Here is a 25,188-nt window from a genome sequence, read left to right on the forward strand (position 1 = left end):
CAGCCACTCCATCTATATCTTCTTCATCCACAGTGTCCCCCCTTTTGCAGAGCTAGATTGTGCAGAGCACAGCAATGCAACCAATATCAGTGACACTTGATTTGAGGGTTACTGGAGTGCGCCCCCGGAACGGTCCAGGCATCTGAAGCGCATTTTGAGAAGACCGATGGCTCTATCCACCATTGCCCTTGTGGTAGCGTGACTTCCATTATACCGCTGCTCAGCTTCTGTTCTTGGATGGCGGAGAGGCGTCATGAGCCACCTTCTGAGGGGATAGCCCTTGTCTCCCAGCAGCCATCCATCCAGCGGGGCTGGAGCACTGAAGATCCCCGGGACCTAGGAGTGTCTGAGGATATAGGTGTCATGGGAGCTGCCAGGGTACCTTGCACAGACTTGCAGGATCTGCATCCTGTGATCACACACTATCTGCATGTTCATGGAGTGGAAGCCCTTCCTGTTGACAAAGGATCACCTGCTGGCGCCTTGATGGCCACATGTGTACAGTCGATTGCACCCTGGATGCGGGGGAAGATAGCAATGGCCGCGAAGCCTCTGGCTCACTTTGTCTGGCTGGCCTCATCCCAGCGGTAGTGGATGAAGGTCAGTGCATGCCTGAACAGAATGTTTGTGACCCACACAGTTAGCTGAGATCTCTGGACCAATCATCTGACAGATAGTGTTGACTGTCACCCTTGACAGATGGACCCTCCTTCGGCACTGCACCTCAGACATATTGAGGTAGGTGGTTCACTGCCTGTATACCCTGACAGCAGGATAGAGGTGTCCTCAGCGGCTCTTTGTGCCTTGGCCTACCTCTTGGCCCTGCACCCCTTGTGCGTGCACCTGTCCTCACAAAGGTGGCTCTCCTGCAGGCTGAATGTGCACTCCTGGCCGCCTCCCCCTTCCAGCCCTCCTTCCCTCCTCAATTGAGGTGCCTCCAGTGGAGAGATCACCTCCCATTCCCAGGCTCAGGGAGGCTTCCTGAAACCTACAGGCCCCAAAACAAATCCTCACTGAGAAGTGCTGACCTGAAGGTTATAAGTGGAGTCCAAGCAGCTACTATGCGTTTGAGACTTCTCTGCCTCACAAATGCAACTTTCAATATCTTGTGAGCACTAACTGTTAAATGTCTGGATTCACAAAAACAATGCTCCCTCTTTACCACCCGTGGATGAGCTTCATTAAAGTTTCGGACAGCCACAAGCCCGTTGCGCCCATGCGATGCGCCGACTATCGCACGAACGCCTTAAAATCCAGGGCAATTGGAACCTCAATGACCTTAATTGGCCAGTTGTTACTGACTGGCGTGCAACGGACATCGTTGTGTGCTCACCCAGCGAAATATCGCGATGGTGCGCAGTGACATTGGAATGCACGTCCGACGTCACCACGCATCATTTTACGAGTTGGCGTCGGGTCCCGCCCTCCCACATGCTGACGGAAAATTTCTACCCAAGGGAAATTTAGTGCCAATATAATAAAGTAATTTAAATAATCCAAAGCAGAATAAAGTTAACCTAAGGAAAGTAGAGTTAAGACATGGCAGGGCAGCTCAGTTGAGTGGAATGCATGTCCTGTAATGTGTGCAAAGTCATGGACACTTCAGGTGTCATTGATGACCACATGGGCAAGACGTGCTGCCAGCTACATAAACTTGAGCTCCAGGTTTCAGAGCTTGAGCAGTGGCTGGAGTCACTGTGGTGCATCCGCGAGGCTGAGAGCTATGTGGATAGCAGGTTCAGAGAGGCTGTCACACCGCAACTTCAGGGGCTGGAAACAGAGAGGGAATGGGTGTCCCCCAGTAGTTCAAGAGAAGTAGACAGGTAGTGCAGGAGTCCCCTGGCGTCCCGCTTACAAATCGGTTTTCTGTTTTGGAAGCTGGCGAGGGCATTGGATCTTCAGAGGAGTGCAGTCACAGCCAAGTTTGTGGCTCAGCTATATAGAAGAGGAGGAAGAAAGAAAGAGAAATGGTGATAGGGGATTCATTGGTTAAGGGAACAAACAGGTGTTTCTGTGGCTGTAGATGTGGTTCCAGGATGGTATGTTGCCTCCCTGGTGCCAGGGTCAAGGATGTCACAGAGCAGCTGCAGGACATTCTTCTGGGGGAGAGTGAACAGCCAGAGGTCATGGTCCACATTGGGACCAAGGACTTAGATAGGCAGGGGGATGTGGTCCTGTGATCAGAATTTAGGGAGCTAGGTAGAAAATTAGCAAGCAGGACCTCAAATGTAGTAATCTCTGGATTACTCCCAGTGCCACATGCTACTGAGTACAGAAATAGGAGGATAAGGCAGATGAATGTATGGCTAGAAAAATGACACAGGAGGGAGGGCTTTCGGTTCCTGGGACACTGGGATTGGCTCTGGGAGAGATGGAACCTGTACATACCGGATGGGTTGCACCTGAACAGAGCTGGGACTGAGTTCCTTGCGGAGCATCTTGCTAGTGCTGTTGGGAGAGTTTTAAACTAACTCGGCAGGGGTGTGGGAACCAAGAGAAAATATTAGAGAGAAATACCAGGGTGCACAAAATACTGGGAGGGACAGATAGCATTAGTATAGAGAATAGTAAGTTAATAGGTGAAGTCGGGGTGAGGGAGAAAATAACATAATCTAAATCAGGATTAATGTGCATGTATGTGAATGCACCGAGTATAGTAAATAAGATTGGTGAGTTACAGGCACAGGTTGCCATGTGGAAATATGATGTCGTGGCGATAACAGAGACCTGGCTTAAGAAAGAGCAGAACTGGGTGTTAAATATTTCTGGGTACAAAGTGTTTAGAAAAGATAGGAAAAGAGAAGAGGTGGCGGTATTGGTTCAGGAGGACATTGCAGTGCTGGAGAAAGAGGATGTCCCAGAGGGTTCAAGGGCAGAATCAGAGCTAAGGAACAAAAAGGGTGCAATTAAATTGCTCAGTGTAGTCAATAGGCCACCAACTAGTGGGAAGGATGTAGAAGAGCAAATCTGCAGGGAAATTGCAGAGAGGTGCAAGCATTATAGAGGAGTTATAATGGGTGACTTTAATTACCTGAATGTAGACTGGGACAGTGGTAATGTAAAGGGCAGAGAGGGGCAAAGTTCCTAGATTATGTTCAGGTAAATTTTCTACAGCAAGAAATCCAACAAGAAAAGGCACACCATTAGACCTGGTTCTTGGAAATGAGGTGGGCTAAGTAGATCAAGTGTCAATGGGGGAACATTTAGGAGCAGTGATCATTGTATTGTACATTTTAGGATGATGATAGAAAAGGACAATAGGCAATCCAGAGTAAGAATAATTAAGTGGACGAGAACCGATTTCAATGGGGCAAGAATGGAGATGGGCCAGATAGACTGGAATGAAAGATTGGTGAGAAAAACTGTAGCTGAACAATGGATTACCTTCAAAAAAGAATTGATTCTTGCAAGTCAAGGTATATTCCATCAAAAGGGAGAGGTAGGTCAAACAAACCCAGAGCTCCCTGGATGAAAAAGGAGATAGAAATTAAGATAAAGAAGAAAAAGTGTGCTTATGACAGGTGTCAGGTAGAAAATACAATTGAGAACCAAGAGGAATACAGAAGGTTCAGAGGGGAGGTAAAGAAGAGGTATTATGAGAAAAGACTGGCAGCCAGCATATAGGGGAATCCCAAAGTCTTCTATAGGCATATAAATAGTCAAAGGGTGGTAAAAAGAGAAGTAGGGCCAATAGGGACCTAAAAGGGAATTTACACATGGACGAAGGAGCCATGGCTGAGGTATTAAATGAATACTTTGCATCAGTCTTTATCAAGGAAGTAGATGCTACAATGGCCATGGTAACAGACGAGAAAACTCTGTCACTAGAAGAGTTCAAAATTGATAAGGAGGAAGTGTTGAATAGGCTGTTGGTACTTAAAGTTGACAAGGCATCTGGACCAGATGAGATGTATCCAAGATCACTGAAGGAAGTGAGAGTAGAAATTGCAGGGGCACTGGCCACAATTTTTCAGTCTTCCCTAGATTCAGGAGATGTGACAGAGGACTGGAGGATTGCAAACATTACACCCTTGTTCAAAAAAGTTTGTAAGGATAAGCCCAGCAATTACAGACCAGTCAGTTTAACTTCAGTGGTAGGCAAGATTCTAGAAACAATTATTCAGGGTAAAATTAGTAATCATATGGAAAAATATGGGTTGATAAGGAAGAGCCAGCATGGATTTCTAAAGGGGAAATCGTGTTTAACTAAATTGTTGGAGTTTTTTGAAGAGGTAACAGAAATGGGAGTAATGTTGCTGAAGTGGTGTACATGGACTTTCAAAAGGCATTTGATGCAGTGCCACACAACAGAAACAGGAAACAGGAATAAAAGGGACAATAGTAACGTGGATACAAAATTGGCTGAGTAATAGGAAACAGCGGATAATGGTCAATGAATATTTTTCAGGCTGGAGGAAGGTTTGTAGTGGAGTTCCCCAGGGATTGGTATTAGGACCCTCACTTTTCCTGATACATATAACTGATCTAGATCTTGGTGAGCAGGGAACAATTTCAAAGTTTGCCAATTATACAAAGCTTAATAGAATTGTAGCCTGCGAGTAGGACAGTGCAGAACTTCAAAAGGTGATAAGCTGGTGAAGTGGGCAGATAGGTCACAGATGAAGTTCAATGCGGAGAAGCGTGAGGTGATGACTTTTGGTAAGAACATGGAGGGACAATATAAAGGGGTGAAATTTTGAAGGGGGTGCAAGAGCAGAAAGACCTGGGTGTATATGTGCATAGATCATTGAAGGTGGCAGGACAGGTAGAGAGAGCAGTTAATTAAGCATATAGTATCCTGGGCTTTATCAATAGGGACATAGAGTACAAGAGCAGGGAGGTTATGCTGAATTTATATTCGACACTCGTTAGACCTCAGCTGGCATATTGTGTACAGTTCTGGGCACCACACTATAGGAAGGATATGAACACATTGAAGAGAATGCAGAAGAGGTTTACAAGAATGGTTCCAGGGTGAGAAAATTCAGTTATGAAGATAGATTGGAGAGGTTGGGACTGTTTACCTTGGAGAGAAGAAGGTTATGGGGAGATTTGATAGAGATGTTCAAAATCATGAAGGGTCTGGACAGAATTCATAGGGAGAAGCTGTTCCCACTTGTAAAAGGATCAAGAAGAGAGCGCACAGATTTAAAGTGATTTGCAAAAGAAGCAAATGTGATGCCAGAAACAACTTTTTCACATAGAGAGTGTTTCGGGTCTGGAATGCACTGCCTGGAAGTGTGGTGGAGGCAGGTTCAATCAAAGCATTCAAGAGGGCATGAGATGATTATTTGAATAGAAACAATGTGCAGGAGTACGGAGAAAAGGCAGGGAAATAGCAGTAGGTCATAATGCTCATTTGGGGAGCCAGTGCAGACACAATGGGCTGAATGGCCTCCTTCTGTGCTGCTAAGATTCTGTAATTCTGCGAATATTTTCATCCAAAGGCCAACAGAGTTGTGGAATAAATTACAGTTGAGGCAATATTCAACAGACAACTGGATCAATTTCTGAAGAGGGAAGTATTTGAAAGATATGATGAGAAGGCAGGTGGATGGGATGGGAAGGCAGTTCAAAAAAGGACAAACGTGTTTAGATTCACTGGATTTCGTTCTGTTTCCAAAATTCTTACAGAATTTTGTACATTAACTACTTAAAAGGATTATAAAATGAATTTGGTGTTATGATTGTTAGTAAATTGTCATCTGATATGTTTGTTACATTTTGTAAACATATAATTTTTAGTTTTACAAAGATAGAATTCATGGTCGGTGATATGACCAGGTGAATGCTTAACAGAGCTGTGTGATATTCCTCTCAGAATTCTTTCAATTAATTTAGTATGATCAGTTAAATTATCACAGAGAGAATCGTGGAACAGGCTCAACAGGATGAATGTCCAACTCATGTTTACATAGGAGCATTAAGTGTTCATTCGCTAATATTGGAAACTTTAATCTCCAGATTTTTGTGTTTGAACTGGAACATTGCTAAAATCAATGTCAGACCTCGGTTCTGGTGATGGGTTCCACTTAAAACACTAACTTATCTCTTTTTTTTAAACAGATGCTAACTAACCTGCTGCATATTTCAAACATTTTCTATTTTTGTTTCTGCTTTCTCAATTGGAGCATTTCCGAGCCTACAGTCATTTGAGAGATAATCAGTTGATACATATGTGGCACATTAAAACAATAATTAAATTAGTTCATGTTGAATGAACTACATGATTTAACCACCTACAATTGAATTATGCATGAGAAAGAAAAATAAATACTGACAACCAGATCCAACTTTTATCACAGAGAAAGGTCCTGAATGAATGAATACAGGAAGTAGAGAAAACTACCGACATGCGACATTCCACATAAATGCCACAGGCATTTGTGTTCTTAATTAAACTAATTTATTGCCTGGTTACATGACAGATGGAGACAAAACAAGATCTGTAGTTAATGTGTATGTGAATCATGGTCCCAGAGCTGAATGCAAATTAAACATGTAAACAGGGAAAGCTCAGTTTCTATGCTATTGCAGTTAATTTTAATTTATTCATTCACAGGATGTGGACGTCACTGACCAGGCCATCATTTATTGCCCATCTCTAACTGCCCTTGAGGAAATGGTGGTGAGCCACTTTCTTGAATTGCTGTAGTCCATGTGCTGTAGGTATACCCACAATGCTGTTAGGGAGGGAGATCCAGTATTTTGACCCAGCAACAGTGATGGAATGACGATATAGTTCCAAATCAGGATGGTGCATGACTTGGAGGGGAACTTGCAAGCAGTGCTAAACACCAGTGCTAAACTAATAAGCTAAATGCTTCTGAAATACCTTGGGATGTGTTACTCCATTAAGGAGGCTACATGAATGTAAGTTATTGCTGCTGTCATAGAATTGTATCCTAATCCAATACTATTACACAAACATATATTCAAGAAAATAGAACAGATATATGCATTAGTAATGAATATGTTAATTTCAAAGTTTCAATGTTTTCTTAGTGTTACCCTGTGGAGTCGAATTGAGCATAAATGAGCACACGGATATAAGAAACTAAAGGAGCTATTTCCTCTCAACATTCAATGCTGCTGTGGGGTAAGAATATATGGAAATTCACCAGTGATTTTAATAATCCCCCCTCAATCAGCATTTTAATGCTGCCTTTTTATTATGTGGAGAGGGAAACATGGAAGTGGTAGCATGGTATTATTGCTCAAGTGTTGGGCAGGACTACATGTGGCAGTAGCAAAAAAAATCACAGCTTAATGAGCTGTTTTTAACAAGAAAGCAAACTGCTTCCAGCTTACATATTCTAGCAGCAAAATATACTCTTTTTGATGCTTTTCACTTTTAACCTCAAATTGCTATTTCATAAAGTATATACAGTCAGCGATACATACTAAAGGTAAATTACATTAATAAACTGTAGTCAGGCTTCCTCTTTTGCACCTTTTGGAGTACTTCCCTAAGAAGTGATGAAAATTAACAGAATGGCTAGTCACTTAATGATTAGTGCTTAAAACAACTGGCAAAATAAGAAATAAACAAGCATACTAGTTGCATTCATGGCACCTACTGTGTGGAAATCCGATCAGCTATCAGCCTGCAGCTACTTACCAGTAAATAAAGTGAGTTCCACACATCCTGGCTCTATATTACTTATTGAAGATGTAATGTAAATATCGTTCCAATCATTCTTTCCAGAGCAAAATTTAAAACAAATCCAGCATCAATCCACATATTAACATTGGAAAAGCAACTTCAGAGCTTCCAATCTATCTTCATATTCACTTGCTGCCTACCCTCCACTTACACAAGACCAAGCTGAAATTTTTGATGTTTTCACAGTTTGATTCACAGTGATGGAAAATGAAATCTGTTGCTGATTGTTATTTTCCATCCGCAGTACAGAACCATGTGGCGAACGTGCCGGCAAGGAAGATCTGAGTTTACAAATAAAGGATAGGAAATCGTTTCCTAAGGTTTAGTTTTTGATGCTGCAGCAAATTAGTAGGGCCCAGGACTGTAAAAACAAAAGCACAATGGCAGATCTCCAATTTTTCTTTATACCAATACTTTTTGTATCAAGAACATTGTATTCATTAGTAAATGACCCTATATAGATTATGCACACCTTTGGAGATCCACATAATGGATAAATTTAGTGCATGAAGTGTAGTAAAGGATGCAGAATGAATGAGTTGCTTTAAGTATTCCTGTCTGGGCTCACCTGAGTTATTTTAAATTCTGCTTGTTACATAAGCATTGTAGTTAAGCAAAATATATTTAAATAAATTAATTAATTAATTGAAGCAAATATTTCTATATTTAAGTTTGTGTAAATAGAAGATAGATTTTAACATTTGTGATTAGTAGTTCCAGAATGATCCAGTTTCTATGGAAAATTCACCTTTGTGAAATTATTTCTCTAGAATCATAGTAACCATGATATCTGTACAGATTTGCTGAATAGATAATTATTTTCCATAAATGAGTATTGTCAGTATTTTTGTAGCTTGACAGTTAAATAAAAACATTTTTGGATATTGATTTATAAATTGAAATTGTGTACACATCACTATCAAAGACCAAAGCACATAGACTTCATAGAAGTGCCCATATGCACCTTGTTTGAACCTTGAGTACATGCTAACCGCACACAAAGAGTTTATGCTGTCCTACTTACCCCTGTTCTCTGCACTTCCATAAAAACTGCTCTCTGGAAGGTTTTCTCCCAAACTGCTAGTTCACTGCCCATCTCTACGCAGAAATAATGATTCTCGCTTTGACCCGCCAGGATGCTGAAACCATACGGCCTCTGGTCTTGAAGCTCGCAGTCCTGATGAAGACCTAAATATAAGTTTGCTTGTAGCCAGCATTCATCAGCAAGCCAGAGTTGTAAAATATTCTGCAGTAGATTATCTTCGAGCCATTTAATCTTATTGGCAGATAATGCTCCATAAAGCATTCTAATTAGCCATTGCTTACAACCAAAGATTATGTGGAAACATTCCTTTAAGAAAATTGTAGCACAATGAAGTATTCTAAAAGTTAACTGTTTCAAGCAAATGCTTTTCTTTTAAAGTACAGTTGACATGGCTCAACATGCATACTGTATATTTGGACAAAGGAGTATTTTGAGAGGGGAAATTAAAGGTACTTTCACAGTGCACAAATTTAATTTGTCCATCAAATGCATTATATTATGGATTCATTTATTGAATGTGATGAACAGGTAGATTCAGTCAACTATCTTGAGCTCCTTAATGTATAATCTAATGTCAGTTTTACTGGAAGGGGAAGGCTGTCACTCAGATTAATCTTGCAGAATTATACCACGAAAGAAACAAGTATCCAAAGCACTCTGAATGACATACATACAATGGAAATTAGATTAAAACAAACACCACTTGCGTCATGTGATACAAAATTGATAAAATGTAGATTTGACCTTGAACATGCAGGTAAAATCAAGAAAACACTCATTATGCTGCCCATTCATTCTAATAGAATTCAAGGAATAAGATGAACTTTGAGATTATTATCTTGATAGGATATTACAAAAGGATGAATTTCAAGGTCACATTACATCCTGTGATTGAGCTTCCTTGCTGTGTTGCGTTGGTTTGAAAAATATCATGCAGGAAGCTGGCCCCACCCACAAAGCTGGTCATGCTCCCCATTGGGCTTCATCACCTTGGTGAATTTCCACTAATCATGCCCCTTTATGAGCTTTCAAGGAGGCTTTTAAAATTAAGCTTTCTTCTTAAATGCAAGGACACTAATAAGCACTCAGGCTTTTAAGTTTTCAAAATATATAAAAATATATAATTCATGAAGGTACTGATCACTGTACACCAGTGAAACTAGTAAATGATTCTGTATAGTCTATTTAAAAATCATTTTTGGTTATTTAAAATCAGGCAGATTATCTGATTAAAAACACTACTTTTTTGTGATAAAGCTATTTTCAGTAGATTCATAAAACCGCTCAAGTATATCAAGAAATGCTTTAAATGGAAAGATTATTTTAAAAATGCTCCAAAATGCTGGTTCACAGAAGATTTTATATTTGGTGAAATGCATATATGGTTGAGTGGAACCTTGAACAAAAAAGAAAAATGAATTCAGAAAGCAATTTTGAGTGCAATTTGCACCTGGATTGCTGGCTGCACCCAAACTGGAAACTTTACACCAGTTTGTGCAAATATTTTGAGTTAACCAGATTATCAGTGATCCTCAGAAAAAATATTTGCAATATATTGCAATTGTGATTTGATCTGCTATATTTACATATATTTGGAAATATCATTTAGAAATTGTAGTAATTGTGATTTTATTTAGTGTGTAATGTACCTTTAAGAATAATACGTGTTAGGAAAGATCACATGATCTGTAGTAACCAATAGGAGAGTAGCGCAGACTACCTCAGCAATCAGTGTAGAGATAGAGTTGGAGTTGAAAGCACACGTGGAGTTGCCGCTGAGTATATTGTAAATAAACTTAATGTTTCCACTCAAGAAGTATCTGCAGGTCACAACTCTATTATCAGTAGTACAACTCAGCCACCCATACAACAAACTGGTGACAAGGATAAAACAGGATGAAACAGAAGAAATCAAGTTAAAAAGAAATGGGCACTGTACCTCGCCCAATGATTGTAAGTAGCAAGCTCCATTAGAATTGAAGAAGTTATCCTCTCTCAAAATGCCACAGTTTGGGAGAATTGGTCCTTTTGAATCAGCCACAGATGATTGGTCTCAATGAATAGAATGCCTCATGTTCTTTTTTCAAGTGAACGAGATTAAAGGGGAAGAGAAGAGGTAAGGATCCTTCTGAGTACTTGTGAGAGCTAAATCTGTGGTTTGATTCGAAGTTTGATTGCACTCAATGCCCCAGATTTGAAGAATTGCGATGAATTGGTGGACCTCGGGAAAGGTCACTTTCAACCCAAGTCCTCAGTCATGATGCAGGAGTTCAGATTTAATTCACTTGATAGAGCCCTGGGTGAGACAATTGCATGCTACGTGGCAAATATGAAGCAGCTAATGGAACATTGGGCTGAATCTTCGGCTCTGCAAGCAGGGGTGGGGTCGGGCGTGCATCCCGACATCACGGTGCATCATTCAGACTTTCAGTTTGGTGGGCACGCACCCAAGTCGGCTGTCCACCCGCTGAACTGTCAAAGGCCTATTTAAGACCATTTAGCATTCAATTAAAATAATTAACGGAGCTGCCCGTCCAAACATAAGGTTGGCGGGCAGGCGGAGAGCCCAGACGGCCTGTGCACTTTTCATGGAACCTCATCCACGGGCGGGATGTGGTTTCATGAATGACTTTAAATTTTGACAAAAATTTTTATTGAAATTAATGCATGTGTAACAGTTTCAACATGGCATAAAAATTTTTGGACTTAAAACTAAGCTCCCTGAGGCACCTCTATACCTCAGGGAGATTTCAGCGCTCTTTCGCGCACACGCACGAAAGAGTGCACTCATGACTCAGGCAACCCCCACCCTGCCCACACATGGAGTGCACAGCCCTTCCGGGTGCATGTCACGGCCGGGTCTTAATTGGCCTGCCCATGTAAAATGGTGGCATAGCCACCCCCAATCGGGTCCGCACCTGCTCCCGCACCGCCCGCCCAACAGGCAGAAAATTCTGCCCATTGTGAGTTCAGTACGACTCTGAATGACATGCTCAGAGATCGTTTAGTGTGTGGTGTGAATGGGGACACTATTCAGAAAAGATTATTGTCTGAAGTGAACCTGGATTTCAAGAACAAGTTAGAGATAGCCCTAGCCATGGAAAGTGCAGTAAGAGATTCAAAAGCAATACAGGGTGCGCAAAATGGCACCATCCTCCACATCAGAGGGGAAACCTCAGCCAAAAGCGCGAAAAAGCGAGACTCCACTGAGAAGCTGGAAACAGTCCCCACTAGCCGATGAATAAAGAAAAATAACTTAGCAGTGAAATCGAAGAATAATTTTAATAGAGGTGGAAACAATCAGTCCTTTAGCGATTGGCAGTTTAAAAAAATCAAATACTACTATTGTCACAGAAATAGACATATAATGAGGCATTGCAAGGAAAGATTCAAGCAGACTTGAAAACAAAAGAAGCCCAATGAAGTCTATAATGTAGAAGAGCCTGGAACAACAAATTTAGACATTTACTCGTTGTTCAATCTGAAAGTTGGGAAGACAGAACCAATATTTGTCCAGTGAAAGTAAATGGCAAACCTGTTAAAATGGAAGTGGACACGAGAGCTTCCACTACACTAACAATGAAGGTATTGGGGAACATACCTTCAGATATTTGAATAATGGTGAACATCAATTAAGCTTAGAACAAATGGCCGCCAAGCTAAAAACAATAAACGGGTGAAGACATTCAAGTAAGTGTCACAAGCAGAGTAACTGTCCATTATGGAAGCCAATCGGCACAGCGCCCCGTGATGGTGTTAGCAGGTGAAGGGCCAAGCATCCTGGGGCAAAATTGGTTAAAGGAGATTAAGTTAGAATGGTCTGAAGTTTTCCAGTTGAGAGTAAGTGGGCTATCAGAGCTACTTAGAAAGGAAGCCACCATCTTCAAGGATGAACTGGGGAAAATCCAGGCCCTTCAGGCCAAGATTTATATGGATCCGGAGGCAACCCCTCACTTCATGAAGGCAAAACCGGTGCCATGCGCCCTGCGAGGAAAAATCGACACTATGTTGAACAGGTTAGAGAAACTTGGCATTATACAACCTGTTCAGTTCTCAGAATGGACAGCACCCATAGTCCCCTACCTCAAACCCAACCAAAGCGTCAGAATTTGTGGGGACCACAAATTGATGGTTAGTAAAGTAGCTAAACTAGACAGGCACACCCTTCCAAAAATTGAAGACCTGTATGCTAAGCTGGCAGGAAGGACATCGTACACAAAGCTCAACATGAGTCATGCTTATCAACAACTAGAATTGGATCTAAAGAGTCATATGGACTCAAAACATTATCTCTGTCTCTCTCTCCACAGATGGTGTCAGACCTGCTGAGATTTTCCAGCATTTTTGTTTTCATTTCAGATTTCCAGCATCCACAGTATTTTGCCTTTATTAACTAGAATTGGATAATGCCTCCTGGGAATTTGTTGCAATTAATACCCACAAACGGTTGTACCAATATACGAGATTGCTTTTTGGTGTATCCTCCACTTGTGCCATCTTCCAGAGAACAATGGAAGGCTTACTGCAGGGCCTGCCCCAGATTGTAGTCTATTTAGCTGATGCATTGGTGACACGATTCATTGAAAAAAAGCATTTTGCAAACTTAGAAGTCTTAAAACGTTTCTTGCAAGCTGAATTGTGTCTAAAAAAGAAATGTGCACATTCCAAGCGAGGGAGGTAATCTATTTGGGTCACCGGATAGACTCACAGGGCCTCCACCTGATTGAGGAGAAAGTGAGAGCCATAAGAGAGGCACCTGCGCCAAAGAACACCTCAGAGTTCAAATCATTCCTAGGAATGATCAACTGTCATGGGCGGTTCTTACCCAACTTGTCTATAGTGCTACCCCACCCCCCTACATTCTCTACTCAAAAAGAACCAACATTGGTCTTGGGAGGCGCCCCAGAAAGAAACTTTCATAAAGGTGAAACAATTAATGCACTGATAGATTGGACAAGTGCAACATGGCCAGACGAAAGTATTGGTGCTGACATGTGACACATCTCCCTATGGAGTAGGAGCAGTGGTCTCTCATCGGATGGATGACGACACAGAATGGCCAATAGGTTACTTATCAAAAACACTCACCACAGCGGAAAAGGGATACTCACAGATAGAAAAAGGAGGCCTGTCCATTATCTTTGGTGTCAAGAAATTTCACCAGTACATACACGGCTGCCATTTTACAATTGTTTCAGACCACAATCCATTGCTAGGATTGTTTAGTGAGGACAAGGCTATACCAGCCATAAGCCTCAGCAGTAATACAACAATGGGCTTTAATTCTGGCAGAATACGAATACACTTTCGTACATAGGCCTGTCAATCAAATCGCAAACGCCGATGCCCTTAGTCATTTGCCTTTACTAGAAAATGATGAGCATGTCCCAGTTCCACAGGAACTTGTTTTACTGTTAAATTTCTTAGATTCCTCACTGGTATGCGCTTAACAGATCAGAGACCTAGTCATATCTCAAGTACAAGAACAAGAGCTACAGGGTTGGTCACAGGAGCCAAATCTGATGAAATGAAACCATACTTCAACAGAAGACATGAAATAGCCAGTCAGGATGGCATCTTGTTGTGGGGTGCATGAGTGATAGTTCCTCCAAAGGGAAATGAGGGAACTTTTATTTGAACTACATGGTTCCCATCCAGAAATTTCTTGACTGAAGATCATAGCACACAGCTATCTATGGTGGCCTGGGATGGATGGCGAAATAGAGAGTTTAGTAAAACACTGTGTGCAATGTCAGCAACTGCAAAATATGCCAATGACAGCTCCATTACACCCATGGGAATGACCAGGCACACCCTGGGTGCGGTTACACAGTGACTACTTTGGACCTTTCCTGGGAACAATGTTTCTGCTCATTGTCGATGTCCATTCAAAATGATTGGAAGTATATGATGTGAAGTCACCAATGTCGGCCACTACAATTGAGAATCTATGTCAGAGTTTTGCCATTCACAGACTACCAGAAGTAGTTGTTTCCGATAATGGCATGGCATTTATGAGTGCTGAGTTTCAATGGTTTATCAGCCTCAACGGTATCACTCATGTGAAAACTGCACCTTACCACCCTTCCTCAAACGGACTGGCCAAAAGGGCGGTTCAAACATTCAAGACAGGCATGAGAAAGCTAACTGGTGATTCCTTGGCAATCAAGCTAGCATGCTTTCTTTTTCATTACAGGACTACCTCTCATATAACAACAGTTGTCATACCTGTGGAGTTATTGATGAAATGCCATCTCAGGCCGAGATTCGAGATTGAGCTTAATAATGTCAAATTTAGAGGGGAAGGTGGAAATGAGTCAGGGAAGCCAGAAAACTAGACATGACTGGTATAGTCGCAAGATGAAATTTACATGGGAGAGCCAGTATACATGAAAAATTTCGGGGAAGGACCAAAGTGGTTACCGGGTGAAATAAGTGCAATGACTGGACTTCTATCTTACCAAGTGGAGGTCGAAGGCCGGATCATCTGTAAACATGAGGACCATTTGAGGAAGAGAGAGACAACTCATCAAGATATGGTTCCACCAGTGACCATGACCGAGTCTGTTGAAGATACTCAACCCAGGACTGACATGTCTGATGTTCCCTTAAGAGTTGAGGACACAAAACTGCAAGTGTCCAATGAAGCACCTAATGATCAGGCAACTCTGGAAAAGGAGGTGACAAAGAATCTGAAGATGTGGAGCTGTGATGTTCCACACGTACCAGGAAATCACCTGAAAGACTGAACTTGTAATTCCTTACCCAGTGTAAATATTTTGTTGTCTTGAAAAATATGTATTTGTAAATACAATGTGTATAGCCTAGTTAAAGGGGAAGGAATGTAGTAATTATAGTTTCATTTAGTGTGTCATGTACATTTAAGAATAATACTTGTTAGGAAAGATCACATAATCTGTAGTAACCAATAGGAGAGCAGTGTAGGCTACCTCAGCAGACAATTTAGAGTTAGAGTTGGAGTTGCTGCTGAGTATATTGTAAATAAACTTGACGTTTCCACCCAATTCCACTCTGAAGTTCAACTCTATCATTAATAGTACAACTCGGTCACCCTACAACCGAAATACTAGTCAATCTCTGATGGTATCACACACAAGCATTAAAACCAAATGTATTCTTTAGGTGAAGTGGTATAAGTAGGCAGAGGATAATTGAACTGGGCACATGGGCATACTTTAGTCCCAAGTTCATAGTCGTACATTTGGTCCTTAGTTTTAGATAATGAGTTGATTTGATATTATTTATAGTTCAATAAAAAAACTTATTGTAATTTAGGAAACAGAGAAATAAAGTGGGTTGAATCATAAAAGTTTCTCCACATTATGGCTGAGGGATTGGGAAATGCAAAATTGATGCTCTATTGCATGATGCATTTGGTAGGAGACTATAATTACAGTGTGAAAAGTTTACATTGGCAGTTTCAATTATAGATGTGAAGACAGGAACTTATAATGGGAAAAATATGTGACAACAAGATCTAAGGTTTGCAGGCAGGAATTGTGGGAAGATTGAAGATTTTTAAGGTATTAGGAATATGTGCAGTGCATTTTAAATTAGATTGGTACCACATCTCCTCCTATCTTCAGTGGTCAAACAATGTCAGGGATGTGACTCATATCATTGAACATGCCTCGGCTCTTTCATTAAGAGTCATCAAATGAGTTGTGCACAATAGCGCAAAGATTTCTTTGTCGTGCAAAAGCCTTTATTCTAAATTGGAAAAAAGTATGGTTGCAATTGAGCTAACTGTGTAAATATAGTTTTTGAAATCACAATCACAGGGGTAGAAGATTCCATGTACATTACTCTGTGCAGCTAAGCACCATCATTTTGCAAGATCAATTTGGATGCCAAAGGCCTTTCAACACATTTGGTGACATCTTTATGAAATGGTAACCTGCCATCTTGAAATTACAGCTTTTAATGGTCAAACAAACAAATGTGCAATTTAAACTCTGATCGAAAGGATGGCACCCCCAACAATGTAACACTAGATCATTGGAGTTCAAATCTGGATCAATGAACCAGCTTCCTCCTGCCTCAGAAGTAAGAATACTACAAATGAGTTAAATTGCGACTCTGCATGACCAAGACTGGGTGAAAACATGCAGCCTTCTGATATTAATATTTCCTTCCTTCTATCTAATCTATGCCATATGTAACAAAATCATCTTTTCAGCCTGATGTTCATTGCTCTGTACTTCTGCCAGAATAGCTTCATTTTATTGTCGCAGAGACAGTTACCTTGTGAACTTTACAAAGAATCTCACAGAGGTTATAGATTTTTTCAGCCCAGAGCCAGTCGCGAATGCTGACCTGTGAAAATTAAAAAAAAGCTCTTAAAAATGTAATGTTGTTCACAATATTATGGTTTAGTTATTTTTGTAAAATAACTAGTTAGTGTTATGCAATTAAAAAGCTGTCTTGTCAAAGACTGGGTGATACAGTCAACATCAACCATTTGGGATACATTTTATCACAATTTGTCTTTTCGGCTCTGATTAATTATTGACATTGTATTGCCCCTCTATCACCATGCAACACAATTACTCCAATATTTTTGATCTGCTAGTACACGGCAGCAATAGGAGAAAAAAAATTGAATACTGTAAACAGGATATCACTGCACAGCTGCAAATAGGATCAGGGAAAATTAAATGAGGTTGTAAAGGTAAAAATGTAGCAAATTTACGACACAGAAGGAGGTCATTCAGCCCATCATATCTGTACCAGCCCATAAAGAATCCTAATATGATAATAGCCATAACCACCCTTCAATTTAACTATAGTCATTGGCTAGGTCAGCATTTATTGCTCATCTCTAATTTCCCTTGAGAAGCCGCTGGTGAGCTATGTTCTTGAACTGCTGCAGTCCATGTATTGTTGGAACATCCACAGGGTTATTAGGAAGGGAGTTCCAGGATTTTTACCCAGCGACAGTGAAGGAACGGTAATTTATTTCCAAGTTAGTATGATGTGTGGCTCGGAGGAGAGTTTGAAGGCAGGTAATGTTTCCATGCATCTGCTGCCCTTGTCCTTCTAACTGGTAGAGGCCGTGGGTTTGGAACGTGCTGTTGAAGGAACCTTGGAGAGTTGCAGCTGTGCATATTGTAGATAATGCAGGCTGCCACCACTACGCGTTGAAGGTAGTAGACGAGGTGCCAATTAAGCGGGCTGCTGGATGATGTAAAAATTTCTTGAGTGTTTTGGAGCTGCATTATCCAGGCAAGTGGAGAGTATTCCATCACACTCCTGACTTGTGCCTTGCAGATGGTGGACAGGTTTTGCGGGGGTTAGGAGGCGAGTTACTTGTCGCAGAATTCCTAGCCTCTGACCTGCTCTTCTAGCCACAGTATTTATATGGCTGATCCAGTTCAGTTTCTGGTCATTGGTATTCCCCAGGGGATGTTAATAGTGGGGGATTCAGCAATGGTAATACCATTGAACATCAAGGGGAGATGGTTAGATTCTCTCTTGTTGGCGATGGTCATTGCCTGGCACCTATGTGGCATGAATGTTACTTGCCGCTTATTAGCCCAAACCTGAATATTGTCCAGTTCTTGCTGCATTTAGATATGGACTGCTTCAGTATCTGAGGAGTTACGAATGGTGCTGAACATCATGCAACCATGATTGAAGGCATGGCAGCAGATAAAGCATCATTCATGCAATATCTCAATGTCCCTTTTGCAACAGGCAATACAATTGCAGCAGGTATAGGGATGCAATGGGAAAAGGGTGGAACCTTAGAAGTATTCAAACCAGAGAATTCAGTGCTACAATGGTGTGATTTTGTGATCTGCTAGGTCACTTTGAGCCATCCTACATAAACCAGTCAACAGTAGGGTAACAGAACCAGGCCAAGTGAAGTGCTTGTGATGGTTCTTTCAATTCATTTGGCACACTGATGTATAGTTTACCTTTGTTTTTGAAGTATTAATATGCCTAATCTCATCTGTAGAAAATGAGAAAATAAAAATAAATGAAGGGCAGGACTTTCAGGTCCTGCCCCGGGAATTGTTGCAAGTGAGACGGAAAACTTGACCAACCAGGAATAGGTCCATTGACTTTGGACAGGAATTTCTGGTCCTGCAGAAATATTTTAATGTTACACATCATTCACCTAACTTCAAAAGCCTTTGATCGAGTCCAAAAGAGTTTGGAGTTAAAATGTGGTTCAATATCATATGATCATACAACTAAGGAAGAGGCCTGTTTTGCCTGTGCCAGCCCTCTAAAAGAGCTGTCTTATTTCCACTCTACTGCTCTTTGCTCTTGGACTTGAATTGTTTCTTTTTAAGTGTAAAGCTAATTCCCTTTTGAAAGTTATTATTGAAACTGTTTCCACCATCCTTTCAGACAGTGCATTCCAAACAATAACTATTTGCTGCTCATCTCCCCCTGACATTTTAGTAAATTATTTTAAATGGTTAAAAATGTACAATCAGGTGGCTTCAGGATGGTTGTTTTAAATTCAAGCAGAAATAGAGAATGTAGCATTTATTCCAACAGTTAATTCCACACCCTAGGTTCAAAGAACAAGACAGAATATATATTTTACAATAAACAATGAAAGACCAGTTAACATAAGGTTAACAGAGTTAGGAAGAACAGACAATAACCAATATATTAAGTCTTGCAAGTCTCATCCACGCCCATGTACAAATAGAAAATAACAAATACTGTAATGGCAATTGCATTGTCATAGTCAAATAAAGTGTTATTAATACAGCATCTCAGTGTCTAAGCTAACATTTGATGCCACTACCAACTAAGAGGCGGTCTCAAGAGCAAGCATGACCCAGAACTTCCTGTCACTTGTCATTTCAACACACCACCCTAATCTCATGTCCACATGTCCTGCTTCATTGTTCCAGTGAAGCCCAACACAAACCAGAGGAACAGCACCTCACCTTCCGATTAGGCACTTTACAGCCTTCCGGACTCATCATTGAGTTCAACAACTTCAGATCATGAACTCTCTCCTCCATCCTCAACCCTTTTTGATCCCTTTTTTCAAATATTTATTTTAAAATTTTTATATATATATTTTTTCCCACCTATTTCTATTATTATTTTAAAAATTTATTTCCATTCATTGTTTTATCCCCACCTTTTAGCCTATTTCGATCTTTTCTCCCTCACTGTCCCCTCCCCCCACGCCATCCCCAGTAGGGCCATCTGTCACTTGCTCATCCTGCTTTCCACTACCATTAGCATCTCCTTTAGCCAGTATCACCACCATCAACACCCCTTTGGCCTTTTGTTTATGACATATTTTGCAATCTCTCCTTTGCCTCCACTTATCACTGGCCTTCTATTCAGCTTCATCTGTCCCACTCCCCCCTTAAACAGTATATATTTCACCACATTTCTACTTCTCTTTAGTTATGAAGAAGAGTCATACAGGCACGAAACGTTAAATCTGTCTTTCTCTCCACAGGTGCTGTCAGACCTGCTGAGTTTTTCCAGCAATTTTTGTTTTTGTTTTATACTTGGTCTTGTTCTGTGGCTCCTGCTACAAACGAGGTTACATTCGTTGGTTCAAAGTGAACTAATTACAACTTCACATGTGAAACCTTAAATGGAAAAGATAAAAACAATCTGATACCTACTATATACATTGGTGAAGGCAAGAAGATTTGTCTGATACCTTTCAAGTAATATAGTTCAGAGATACTGGAGTTTTCTGATACAATGAGCGCATTTTTCAAATCAGGGTCAGGAACCCAATATCTGGATAATTTCCAGGTCCAAATGCTGTGTTGTGTCTGTGTCACTATTTTTAAAGGTTAATCCCCTAATTGGGCTGGAGGTGAGCTCACACCCAATTAATGGTGCTGAGCTCTGCAAGGAGGTGGGAGATGCCTGTTGGAGCAGGAGCGTCAAAGGCAGATAGCAGCCATGACGGGGCCTGCTGCTGCCTTGCACAAGAGAGGAAGCAGGAATTCAGAGGGCCAGAATATCAGAGAATTGGCCACATGGCCAGTCAAACAGTATTGTAGACGATTGCCCAATGAAATCCCCAGTGGCAAAAATATTTCCGGGTTAAAAAAATCTTTGCAGCTCTGCACATTGAATCTGACAGCTGTGCACTAATGTGCATCAGACTGCTTGGGATTGGCAAATTCTCATTTGGAAATTGCCTTTTGGCCCTTCCTGGCAAGGAGCTTTATTGGCCACTAATTGGAGGTGAGTGGGTTCCTAGTTTTCTCTCTCTCCTGCACACCCTTTGAAAATTGCTTCACATTCCAGAGCTGTCAGAATCTAGTGATGTCCCCTGGCTCTGTAATTTTCAGTGCACATCTACACCCTGCCCGCTTGTTTCTTCAATTATAAATTCAGCCCAATATTTCCCACATAATCTGTGAATTGTGTTGAATTTGGTATTCACATTTCCTGCATCCAAGACTAGTATGTTAAACTTAAAGAAGGGTAAATATGAGGGCATGAAAGCAGAGCCAGCTAAAGTGAATTGGCAAATGAGGTTAAGGGATATGTCAATAGAAGTTTAGTGACAGACATTTAAAGGAATATTTCACAATACACGGAATATATACATTCCAATGAGAAAGAAAAAATCCCAAGGGCCATCATCCATGGGATAACTAAAAAAGTTAAAGCTAGAATTAAACTTAAAGATAAAGAATATAATTACACAAAGACAGATCAGAAGTTTAGAAAGAATATAAAGAAAGCAAAGAATGAGAAAAAGATTAATGAGGTGGGAAAAGTTAGAGTATTAGAGAAAGCTAGCGAGTAATATAAAGATGGATAGTAAGAGCTCCTATAGATATTTAAATAAGAAAGGAGTTAACAAAATGAATGTTGGTCCTATAGAGACTACATATGGGGAATTGATAATTGAAAGTAGGGAGATGGCGGATGAATTAAACAGGTATTTTGCTTCAGTCTTCACTATAGACGACACGAGCTACATCCCGGAAATAACTGTAAATGGAAAGGAGGGGGGAACTCGGAGAAATTACAATCACCAGGGAAGTGGTATTGAGCAAATTGTTAGGGCTGCGGGCTGACAAATCTTCAGGTCTGGAAGGACTTCAACCTAAGGTCTTGAAAGTGGCTAGTGAGATAGTTGATGCACTGCTTTTAATTTTTCAAAATTCCCTAGATTCAGGGAAGGTTCCATTAGATTGGAAAATAGCAAATGTAACTCCTTTATTCAAAAAGGGAGGGAGACAGAAAGCAGGAAACTATAGGCCAGTTAGCCTATCTGTCATAGGGAAAATGTTAGAAGCTATTATTAAAGATGTTATAGCAGGGCACTTAGAAAAATTCAAGGCAATCAGGCAGAGTAAATATGGTTTTGGAAAAGGGATATCATGTTTAACCTATTTCTTGGACTTGTTTGAAGGAGTCACATGTGCTGTGGATAAAGCTGGATGTACTGTACTTAGATTTCCAGAAGGCATTTGATAAAGTGCCACATCAAAGACTATTGCAGAAAATTAAAATTCATGGTGTAGTGGGTAACATATTGACATAGATGGAAGACTGGCTAGCTAACAGGAAGCAGAGAGTTGGCATAAATGGGTCTTCTTCTGGTTGGCAGGACGTGATGAGTGGTGTGCCACAGGGCCTCAACTTTTTACAAGTCTATAAATGACTTGGATGAAGTGATTGCTAAATTTGCTGATGACACAAAGGTAGGTAGGAAAGTAAATTGTGAAGAGGATATAAGGAGGATATAAAGTGACATTTGTAATGAGTGGGCAAAGGTCTGGCAAATATAATGTGTGAAAATATGACATCATTCATTTTGGCAGGAAGAATAAAAAAGAAGCTTATTATCTAAATGGTGAGTGATTGAGGAATTCTGAGATTCAGAGGGACCTGTGTGCCCTAGTGCATGAATCACAAAAGGTTAGTATGCAAGTACAGGAGATAATTAGGAAAGCTAATAGAGTGTTATCATTTATTGTGAGGGGAATTGATTACAAAAGTAGGGAGATTATGCTTCAGTTGTACAGGACACTGTGGTGAGACCACAAATGGAGTATTGCATACAATACTGATCTCCTTATTTAAATAAAGATGTAAATGCATTGAAAGCAGTTCAGAGGTTTACTAGACTAATATCTGGAAAGGTCTTATGAGGAAAGGCTGGACAGATAGGCTTGTATCCACTGGAATTTAGAAGAGTAAGAGGTGACTTAATTGAAACCTTTAAGATCCTGAGAGTCTTGACAGGGTAAATGTGGAGAGGATGTTTCCTCTTGTGGGAAAATCGAGAACTATTTAAAAATAAGAGGTCACTCGTTTAAGACAGAGATGAGGAGAGATTTTTTTCTCTCAGAAAGTTGAGAGTCTTTGGAACTCTTTTCCTCAAAAGATGGTGGAAGCAGAGTCTTTAAATATTTTAAGGCAAAGTTAGATAGATTCTTGATTAACAAGGGGGTGAAAGGTTATTGGGGGTAGGCAGGAATGTGGGGTTAAGATTATATTCAGATCAGCCATGATCTTATTGAAAGGTGGAGCAGGCTTGAGGGGCCGAGTGGCCCCTAATTCGTATGTTCACATGTATGTAATTAGCTTTACTTAAGATCACCTTGGTTCTTGATGTTTGAACTTAAAAAGAACTGCAATTAATTTAATTATCCTACAAAATGACAGTGGAACAGCTTGAGCAATATTGGGGAAATTAAAAATAATTGCTTACTAGATCAATATACATGTCATATGGCTTAACTCAACAGCCTGAATCTTCCTGTCGGCGTGTGGGTGCGGGACCCACTTACCAATGTGTAAAATGATACACGGTGAAGTCGGGAGTGCGTCATTCAGATCTTCAGTTCGGCAGGCACACACCAGAGTCGGCTGTGCGCCTGCCGAACTGTCAAAGGCCTATTAAGGCAATTTAAATACCAATTAAAAAAATTAACATAGCTGCCCGTCCAACCTTAAGGTTGGCAGGCAGGCGAAGAACCCTACCTGCATCTTCCGGCTCCACACACAAATTACCACTATGGTCTTAGATGGGCCCTACTCTTTCCCTAGTTATCCTTTTACTCTTAATTTACTTGTAAAATAACTTTGGATTTTCCTTTATTTTACCTGCCAATGTTTCTTCATGCCCCCTTTTTGCTCTCCTAATTTCCTTTTTAAGTTCCCCTACACATCCTATACTGCTCTAGGGCTTCAGCTGTTTTGAGCCCTCGGTATCTGCCATAAGCCTCCCTTTTTCTCTTCATCCAATCCTGTATACCCCTCGGCATCCAGGGTTCCCTGGATTCATTGGTCCCACCCTTTATCTTTACTGGAATATGTTGGCACTGTACTCCCCCTATTTCTTTCTTGAATGAGTCCCACTGCTCTGAAGCAGATTTTCCTAAAAGTAGCTGCTCCAAATCATATCTGATCTTATTAAAATCGGCCTTCCCTCAATTTAGAACTCTGATTTCTGGCCCATCCTTGTCCTTTTCCATATCAACCTTGAATCTAACAAATGACTGAGGCTCTACCACTTGCCCAGCTTCATTTCCTAAAATTAAGTCCACAACTGCCCCTTCTCTTTTGGACCTCCTACGTGCTGGCTTAGAAAGCTCTCTTGGATGCATTTAAGAATTCTGCTCCCTCTAAACCTATCACACTATGACTAACCCAGTTAATGTTGGGGAAGTTGAAATCCCCCACTATTACTACTCTATTATCTTTACACTTCTCTGAAATTTGCCTACATATCTGCTCTTCTATTCCTCTCTGAATGTTTTGGGGCCTATGGCACACTCCCAGCAATGTGATTGCTCCTTTTTTGTTTTCAGTTCTATGGTTTCATTTGAGGAGCCTTCTAAGATGTCAACCCTCCTTACTGCTGTAATTGATTCATTGATCAATATTGCAATACCCCCTCCTCCTTTACCTCCTTCCCTATCTCACCTGAAGACGCTATATCCTGGAATATTGAGCTGCCAATCCTGCCCCTCTCTCAACCATGTCTCTGTGATAGCAATGACATCATACTTCCACGTATTAATATTGCCCTCAACTCATCTGCCTTATTCGTCAGACTCCTTGCATTAAAATAAATTCCATCCAATCTTGCCAAACTTCCTTCTGCCTTAACTGGCCTATAATTTCTATGCCTTCCAGACTCACTTGCTCTCTCTTCTAATTTTCGCTGTGTATCTCCCCCTTCTGAACCTCCTCTCAGGATCCCATCCCCCTGCCAAGTTAGTTTAAACCCTTTCCAACAGCACAAGCAAACCTCCCCACAAGGATGTTGGTCCCATTCCATCTTAGGTACAAAAATAAAAACAAAAATATAAAAACAAAAAACTGTGGATGCTGGAAATCCAAAACAAAAACTGAAATAGCTGGAAAAATTCAGCAGGTCTGGCAGCATCGGCGGAGAAGAACAAAGTTGTCTGGCAGCATCGGCGGAGAAGAACAAAGTTGTCTGGCAGCATCGGCGGAGAAGAACAAAGTTGACGTTTCA

At 40.8% G+C, this 25,188-nt stretch overlaps 1 protein-coding gene across 1 annotated transcript in view; it reads right to left on the reverse strand.

Moving 5' to 3' along the window:
• The window catches only part of sntg2 (syntrophin, gamma 2), a 1,105,459-nt gene that overhangs the window by 57,758 nt on the left and 1,022,513 nt on the right, over window positions 1–25,188 (reverse strand). Inside the window, exons 14-15 of the mRNA XM_041187804.1 lie at window positions 16,977–17,048; window positions 8,691–8,843 (exon numbers count right to left, since the gene is read on the reverse strand). Coding sequence (XP_041043738.1) covers window positions 8,691–8,843; window positions 16,977–17,048 — 225 coding nt within the window. The remainder of the gene's footprint in view (window positions 1–8,690; window positions 8,844–16,976; window positions 17,049–25,188) is intronic.

This window comes from Carcharodon carcharias, chromosome 5, assembly GCF_017639515.1.
Source record: "Carcharodon carcharias isolate sCarCar2 chromosome 5, sCarCar2.pri, whole genome shotgun sequence".
In the NCBI taxonomy this organism is placed as follows: Eukaryota; Metazoa; Chordata; class Chondrichthyes; order Lamniformes; family Lamnidae; genus Carcharodon; species Carcharodon carcharias.